The following is an 8,954-nucleotide window of genomic DNA, read 5'->3' as shown; positions in this document are numbered from 1 at the left end:
GGAGGCGTAATGGTTGATTGAAAAGATTATTTACTTACACCCAAGGTGGTCGCAGTGTAGGCTGGACAGCTTTCCAGGCGCAGCTCCGCTTGAATCCTTGTTGGAGGACTCTGACAAACTCGGTTCTTTGCCCCCAGAGTGGTTTAGGCTCCGCGGGTTCGGCAATTCTTTCCTCAACAAGCAAGGATCCACATCGCTTGGAGATCTTCACACAGCGCGAAGTCTCCTCCTCCTGGTGAGTTCTGTATCTCTCCAGGTTTCCTCTCTCTCTCCAACTTGGGCGGAAACTACCCAAGCCTTTTGTATGGCTAGCAAGCCAATAGCTAGCCGCCACGTATGCCTACATTTAGAACCGGCCAATAATGTGGCACGAATCTAAATACAAATGGCGGGAACTCCTTTGCACCATGCATCACTATGATGCAAAAGAAATGCACCATGCAAAGAAGGCTACAAATGGCGGGAAATACTCTTTTGCACGCGGGTTCTCCTATTGCAGCAGAAAACTCTATCGTGCAAAAAAGCTGCAATTTGGCGGGAACATAATTTAGCGGTGCCTAAGCGCACACAAACAAAAAACCACAACTTTGGGTTGTGACAACCTGTATTGGGCTTGGCCAAGTGACCTCTGCCTGATCCCAAGGGCAGTAGAGTTCTGGTGACATACCGGAGTGGCCAGTTGCCACAGTGGGTGGGGGTGGGGATGAGGAGCAATGCACTGTGGGAGTCCGGAGGGCTAACCCGATCCTAGTCATGGAATGCTTGGTGTCCATTGTAACACTGAACTGCTTCATGTAGCGCCAGTTCAAAATGGTATCCAATTTCTCAGGTACACTTTTGAACCTTTGCAAGAGGTTTAAACTGATCTAAGCTGTCTTGTACATCTGTCTGCTCATGTTTTAAGTTGTGTTTAACCAGTCTAAGCTTTACATGTGTCCATGTCTTAAGTGAGATGAAGTTCAGCCCCATGCCTCTGTATATGTTTTCTTCAGTGCTAAAGTGATGATAATCTGGATGAAGTAAACCAGTATTTCTTGAGGCATGAATAGAAGATTGGCCAATGCTTAGCTAATAATGAGTGATTGATCTAGATATTAAATTGCAGTAATGTAACTAAGTGATGGTGACTCAGACACCAGCCCTGGGAGCAAGTTTGGGGGGAAGCCAAAAATAGCAGCTCCCACCACTAGTCTCCTGGCCACCATGCCACCATCAATAAAGGCTACCATGCCACCACCCAGGACACAACACTGCCCAGTTACATCCCTGTTAATTAGTTCTCAAATATATTAATGCTTAAGCTGAACTGGGTAAGAACGTCAGGAATAGCAATAATGAGAAGGGCACTGGGAGCATATAAAATGGCACTAGTCTGATCATTGCCTTGGTTATTTTTATACCCTCCATTACAGCCCATGCCCTGGTTGATAATTGGTATACTGCATTCTGACTGCCTTAGGGGTATTTACAGTGAAACATGACCTGGAGCCAGCTGAGCCAATATGTTTTGCTAAGACCAGCTGTGCGCTGCTAACACCAGGCCAAACTCCAGTAAGACTGGTGTGAATCGGAAGCACTGCCATTGTCTTCACTAGTAGACTTGATTGAGAAAGAGTTGACTTTGTGTGGAGTCAGTAGAAATCCACAGCAGAGTTAAGCCAGCTGGAAAATTTTCAGTGAAACAGTTTTCCATTCATTCAAACAGTGTTGAGAAAACCAAAACTTTTCACAAGAATATGTTGAGTTCAACCAAGGTTTCCCTGGATTTTTTTTTAACTGGCCTATTTTTATTTCAGCTTTGCACTCCAAGTTTCATTTATTTTTCCTGTTTCTATTACTTTTGTGATGACATAACTTACATGGATACCGGTAATATGTAACAGTATGACATCGTACAGGAGGTAAAATGTTCTCTGATTCTGTCTCATCTTTACAATCAATTAAGGACAGCCACTACTTAATCCTGTTTGGAATACCTTCCTTTGTTTTTTAAATCAGGGGTGTCAAATTCATCCCAATCCCTAGGCCAGATCCAGACCATAGGGCTCTTCCTGGGCCATATCTGTGGAGCTAGAGGCTGCAACCCAGAAGGATCAGGAGTGGTGGTGGGAGTCCAGCAATGACAGCAATGGGGAGGCGGCAGCAGAGGTCCGGGGACAGTAATGGCAGGGAGGAGGCAGCAGCTGGCCAAGTGTCTGCAGGGTAAATGGGATTGTGTCAGCACAGACCTAGCACATCCCCATTGTCACAAACAGCCAGGCCCCAGTGCGGCTTGGGGACCCTACAACAGGCCATTGCCCCCAAATTCTGCAGGTAGCCTGGCAGGCTGTACAGAACAGCTCTGCTGGTCATGTTTGACACCCCTGTTCTAGATCAAAGTGTCCCCTGATTGTATTGTAATGAAGCAGTTTGACTAAGTGTCATAATTTCCTAAGAAACAGGAATCCTAAGTATCTAAGAGCTCTACAGTTGAGGTGCAACTGGTTCATAAATGGGAACATGGTAGAGTGTTAGGCATGGGGGATTACATTTTACATGAGGGTGGAATCACTGTGCCAGGGAAAGCTTTCAGATACATAGTACAAGGAACCCTCAAAGGCAGGTCATAAAACGATAGAAAATGAGGGTTGGAAGGGACCTCAGAAGGTTACATCTAGTCCAACCCCCTACTCAAAGCAGGACTGTCCCCAACTAGATCATCCCAGCCAAGGCTTTGTCTAGCTGGGTCTTAAAAACCTATGAGGATGGAGAGTCCACAACCTCTCTGGGTAACCTGTTCCAGTGCTTTACTCCCCTCCTAGTGAGAAAGTTCTTCCTTATATGTAGCCTGAACTTCCCTTGATGCAACTTGAGACCACTGATCCTTGTTCTGTCATCTGCCACCACTGAGAACAGCATAGCTCCTACACTAGTCAAGCTGCTTTGAGGTCACAGGGTACATACACCGTTTTACACCAGCTGAAGTTATGGCCATTATTATCTCAATGCCTGCCAATTCTGATATACCCCCAGGAAAGGGTATGAGTAGAAAGGGGAGTGTCCATTGATAACCTGGCCTCTTTTTGCTTTGTGCCCCCATACACACACAACCCCTTCTGGGTTCCCAGGAGGCTGAGTTATCTGTGGATGCCCACGTTTTCTGCCAACTTAGGGTGGCCAGATGTGAGGGAGGTACCCGGACCCTTCTTCTATGTATTGAGGTGGGGGGAAGATGAAGGGTTGCAAATGAGTGTCTAGTGAGGACACAGCTGGTTGTTATGTAGTAATGGAGACAATAGCCTAAATTTCCCTTTCAGGGAAAGGCAGGCAAAGCTCTTTGGGCAGATGTGATATCTTTTATAAAATAAAAGGATATAGGCAGGTAAGGTTCTTTGGGTAGATGTGATTTTATAAAAGATACCACATCTACCCAAAGAACTTTGCCTGTCTGTGCCTTGCCTGCCTATGTCCTTAAACCAACATGGCTGCAACCAAAAACCCAGCCTTTCAGGGAAAGTGAGGCACAGGGGGAAACTGAGGCTTGGGAGAAAGTGAGCACAGCTGTCGGTTATGTGTGGAGCAAAGGGTTGGGGGGAGTGTCCAGGAACCCCTGCAGCCCACACATGCCCACCCACCCCAAGTCAGCCCGGTACACCCTGGATCATACGAGCAAAAGAAGTTAATGGACCAGCTTTCTGTGCAAGTTCCTTGAAAGCCACAAAGTGGAAAGCTGCAGACACGAGCAGTCCCAGCTCCCCCAGCTTCTAGGAAACCAGGACCAGGGGTCATGGTTTTCCTCTCCCACTCCAGTGTGGCATTCACCACCTCTGGGTGGGCAGCATAGGGGCAAACCCAAGCGGTCCCCAGGCAGACCAGCCAGAACTAGATTTAAGAAAATAGTTCAGTGAGAAGAATTTATTGCAATGTCGAGAGTCCTGAACACACTGGCTTCCCATAAGCAGGATCAGGCCCGGCCTTGAACCCAGCCCTACCCCTTTGTCATATGGAGACCTCCTCCAGTTCATAGCATGGTCTGTGTGGGGAAGAGAAGGGTGGTGTTTGCTGGCATTGCCTTGGTTATCTCCCTGAACACAACCTTCCTCCTTCGGCTTTGTTTGCTGGAAGCCAGGCTGCAGGTTTACATCTAGTTACCTGGTTTCGCTACAAACAAACCGAGTTCAAAGCACCCACTCCTCCTCACGCCCCTCCTGTGGAGCAGGTAAGACAGGACGCTCTCTCCCTCTTTCTTTCTTTCTTTCTCTCTCCTATGCAGCGTGCTCTGCTCTAGCAGTCGGCTGCCTCTTGACTTTCCCAGAATCACCAAAGGTGTGCAAGTGCAAAGCAGCCCCTCAGGGCTGGGGCTTTTTTTTGAAAACCTCCTTTGACTGAAGAGATGTGAAGCTGACATGCCACTGACAGGCAGCTCCAGGCACTTCCCTGCTGCAAAGGAAAAACGCTGTTTAAAGGAAAGGCAGGGTTTGGGGGGAAGCCTGCAGCAACAAGGACTCTGCTCAGAAAGTCCAAATCTGTGGCATTAACTAGAAAGGCTGGCACTGCTGGTCCTGTCATGGGTGGTTTCACCTGTGACTGAACAGGGTCTTGGACATCTGCCAAGAGGGCTGCTTGACACAGCAAAAAGAGGGGCTTGTGCTAGTGTGGGGCAAATCTTTCTGGGTATTTTGTAGAGGAGTTAAACAGAGCTATTGGCAGTGGTTCTCTTATTATTATTGCCCACTCCTTCCCAGGAGAAGGCTGTGCCGATGGCCAACAAGGCCACAGAACCTCGCGTCCCCATGACCCTGCAGAGGTCACGTCTGAAGGCCGAGGAGAAGACCCTGGATTTTGAGTTTGAGGTGGTGAATGTGCAGTTCAATAAAACGGGAAGATATGCCCTGAGGTTGACTGTGGAGAACCTGCTGCTGGAGGGGTCTGGGGCTGGGGTGAAGCTGCAGGTGAATGAGGGAGACGCCCAGTACACCACCGTGGGGACCACCGACATCATTGAGCAGAGCAACCCCAATGAGATCTGTTCCTTTGAGAGGAGGAAATTTATCTTCACTCTGCCCAAAGGTGAGAGGTTGCGTGCGAGGGGGAAAGGGAGGAAAGGAAGGGACAAGTCCATACAGCCTCACATACGTCTAAACTCCCCAACTCAGAACTTCCCTATTCATTGCTGGTTCCTTGACTGTGAAGGATGGGTCTTAATTGACCTGCAGACTTTGGCTGGTAGTAAAAGGCTTTGTGCAGCAAGCCTAAATACCCAGGCACTTCTCTGCCAATGCTATCTTTGCCCATGAGCAAGCTGGGCTGGATCAGGTTTTGCATAGGGAGGGTTGGATTAGGTTGGGAACTTGAGAAATCCAAGGGACTGTGTGGCTGGACCAGATGTGGGCAGGCAGGATCAACTCTCCAGAGGCAAGCAGTACAATCAGCTCAGGATTTGGCCTGTTGTAACATGTGCTTGTGTGGGTTTTGGGGGCCAGGATTCTGCAAAAATGACAAGAACCACGATGTGCGGCTCCGGATTGAAGCTCTGCAGCTCCATGGTACCTCTATGAAGAACAGCCTCCGGGCAGGGGAAGCCTTCTTTGCCATCTATCCTCGTACCAACCAGCCCCGGATCAACCTCTTTGCCGAGAAGGATGAGGATCTGTACCGTTACGACGATATCATGGCGCTGCTGCGGGTGGGCAATGACAAGCTGGCAATGCACTGTGGGAGATTGGCCTACAGTGTGTGCTTTCATGAGCACCGCCCACCCGTACCAAAGGAAACACATAGTTCATCCCATCAGCTTTCACCCCAGCCATCCACAAAGGAAGAGGGGGCAGGAACACCACGGCCATCATCCCCAATGCCCCTGAAGTCACTGGGAACCCCCTTGCAAGGTCACTCACACATTACTCCAGGAGCATCCACAGACTCTCCTAGACATTTGCCAGCTGTGGACCTCCACACCTCCTCACCAGAGGTAAGAAACCTATGTCTGTGCAGGATGGAAAAGGTGAGCTGCTTCCACAGGGAAAGGATGAGCTGCTTCCCACGGTTAAGAAAGGTGGGTAAGGTGGGCAGTAAGAGAAAAGGTGATCTAAGCACCAGCTATGAGGCACTGAAATGCCTGAATTCAAACTGGGCAGGATCTGCCCAGCCTGCTACCTCTCCAGATGTTTGTCTAGAAAAGGGAATGTGTCACTGGTATAACTTATGGTTGTGACCATCATTCTTCTTCCTCTCTACCAGTGATGCTCCAGGACATTTGTTTGCCACATCTCAAGCCACAGGGGTGCTGCATTTCAGTGTGGTTGTATGTGCTGTGGGCTGAAGCCCCCTGCTAGCCTGTTCCAGAGAATGCATCACTCATTTCTGACCCTGGCACAGCCCTGAGGACCCCACATTTTTCAGCCCCTCCGTGGTCCAGCAGAACCTAGGACTTGGTCCTGCTTCTTTGTGAAACAGTGGCAAAGTGAGGTTAGAAGGTAGGATGGTCTTGCAGGTTGAACACTCCTAGACAAGAATAAGCAAGTCCTTTATCTCACCTGGTTCAAATGGTTCTTCTTTAGCTTTGTTTGAGGTGTGGATCAGAATAGGTCTGTCCATCCCATCCCACTTTAGATGGGATGGTCTTCCTGCTCTCACTTGGTCCAGTGCCTGAGCCCCACTCTGAAGCCAAGAGTCTCACTCCCCAGTTGTGGCGATTTCCCAGGGCCTTCCATTTACTTCAAAACTGATGGTGATTCCTTTTATGTCCCCATTTTTCCCTTTCCTTGCACAGTGATAAACCCTCCATGGTTGAGGTAGAGAGGCCATATGCTTTATAATTTCTCTGGGACACCATCTCTTCTTGCAACAAACAGATGGATCTCATTCTCCATCAGCCTTTGTGTTAATACAATGATCCATCCAACTAACCCTTTATTTACTTTCTGATATTGTCAGGTAGAGTCTTCTGTGGAAAAACCCCAGAGAAGCTAGAAGTCTGCTAGGACAGATTGCCCATGAAACCTTGTGTAACAAGGTGCCCTGCCTTTTTAAGGGCCAGGAGGCTTGGGGTTGGCCAGCAGAGCATAAATACCACACTCAGCTAGGAAGTAGCTAGATGTTTCCTATAGGGCTCTGAAAGAGTCAGGGTAGGAGGGGATTAGGCTTTGAAGTGGTTCTTGGTACATGGGGAGGAAGTTGCTTGAAGCAGTTAGCTTGGTAGGAGTAGAGGAACTGGTTGCTTCAAAGCCATATTAAAAATTAACTCTCTGCCCTGGAAGAGATCAGGCTGGAGCAATGAGTCCTCCCTGATCTGAGGGAACAAGGCAGCTTCTGTGTCTACAGGTAAGGAGCTGATTACACTTCTGCTTATGGAGTGGGGTCCTGGGCTATGGAGAGATGGCGATCCCAAGTGAGATGAAGAATCCCCTCCCCCAGGACCCTGGGGGTCCCATTGGGAAGACCTATGGGTCTGAGATGACAAGAGCTGCCCCAGGGATAGCTGCTGTATGGTGTGCCTTCATTAGAGCGACAGCCCTAACAGAAGCCAAGTTCTTACTCAGCTGAGCACCATGGGCCCCAGCTGGGATGGTGAAAGTGTCATCGCTCTACAAGAAAATCCAGTGGGTCAGTACTGTGGTCAAGGGCCAGGTCTCAGCTGCTTCATCTCTCTTTAAACTCTATGGAGCCCTGACTCTGGAGGAGTTTGTGTGGGGGATTGTTATCAGAGCCGATACTCTCCCCCGATATTGCCTGGTCCATGGGTGGAGGTGTATAGTAACAGACCTGCCGTAGGATATGGTGGGCTAGTAGGGAGAAAAACAGGACAGGCCATTCTGTATCACTGCTCCCTCCTGAAATATGGTTTGTTGTCATCTTAGCAGATATCCAAGCTACCTGTTGAGCCTGACCAAGACTCCTCCCCAGATCTAGAGGATGATTCAGCAGATGAGGCACTCGCTTCTTCCTCCTCTTCACCAGCTATGCCAAGGCAATTACCAAGCAATGCCAGTTTTCACCTCTCTTCACCAGGATACAGCCCAGATCTGGACTGCCAACCCTTCTCTGAGATGCAGGTTAGTGATGGGTCCACCTTCCTTAGCATCTTGATCCCTGGGTACAATGCCAGGGAGTGCATGCAGTTTGGGAAGACATATGATGTCTCATTCAATCTGCTCTGCTCTCCATGCAGCCTCCATTTGGAGTGGAAAGGTTTTACCTAGAGTCTAGACTGTCTAGTCCATTCAGTGGTGGACCAGGATAGCATGATCCAAGTAATACACTGCCCACAGCAGTGCTCTGGTCTCCTGGGAGACTGGTCCACAGTCTGACATTCCCTGCCAATCTGTTTGTGCATGATGCGAAGCTAGCAGCGTTAGGTTGGGAATGGATTTGCTCTATCTTGGTTCTTTTGCCTACATCCTCCTAACTCAATTCCACCAGCCCACTGTATTGTTTGTACCCTCTCTATGGCAATCTAGGGATGATAGAGATAAAAATGGAGGCCTTGGAAGTCCAGGGGATGAATCCAATATTGGAAGTGAGACAAAATGTGTCTGCTGACCCCTGCATGCTTCCCAGTGACTGGCTTCTGAAGAGAAACCCAGAGAATTCCTTGGCCTCCAGCTAACCCCTGTTATCAATGCTGAGAAATTCCCAACCCAGAGCATGCATTCATGTCTTGCCTACAGAAGTATGTCTGTGAGCCCAGCACTGTAACATGTGAGTGCTTCAAGCAGTGATGTATTCATCTTGGCAACATCTCTGAGGGAGGGAGGGGGGAGATATAGCTGAGGCCTTTGGTTCTGTCTTTATATGATTAGCAATAGCACTATTAATATTCAGAGCTGCTGCTGCTGACTGAGCAGATTCTAGGAACCAAAGCTCCCAAGGGCCCCTGACCTCACTCCTTTCCTTGCCCTGTGGAAATCGCAGTCAATGAGGTCTGTAACACCTCCACTTAGGGAGCGCTTGGACTGGCACCATTTAATGTGGAT

At 48.9% G+C, this 8,954-nt stretch overlaps 1 protein-coding gene across 1 annotated transcript in view; it reads left to right on the top strand.

The window, feature by feature from the left end:
- The first annotated feature begins 4,739 nt into the window (after positions 1-4,739).
- CCDC33 (coiled-coil domain containing 33) overlaps positions 4,740-8,954 on the top strand; it is a 200,129-nt gene continuing 195,914 nt past the window's right edge. The window contains exons 1-3 of the mRNA XM_025199907.1: positions 4,740-5,049; positions 5,463-5,950; positions 7,839-8,033. Coding sequence (XP_025055692.1) covers positions 4,740-5,049; positions 5,463-5,950; positions 7,839-8,033 — 993 coding nt within the window. The remainder of the gene's footprint in view (positions 5,050-5,462; positions 5,951-7,838; positions 8,034-8,954) is intronic.

This window comes from Alligator sinensis, unplaced genomic scaffold, assembly GCF_000455745.1.
Source record: "Alligator sinensis unplaced genomic scaffold, ASM45574v1 scaffold1097_1, whole genome shotgun sequence".
NCBI lineage: Eukaryota > Metazoa > Chordata > Crocodylia > Alligatoridae > Alligator > Alligator sinensis.
Note: the sequence above shows the minus strand (reverse complement) of the source record. Positions and strands in the feature narration are given on the sequence as shown.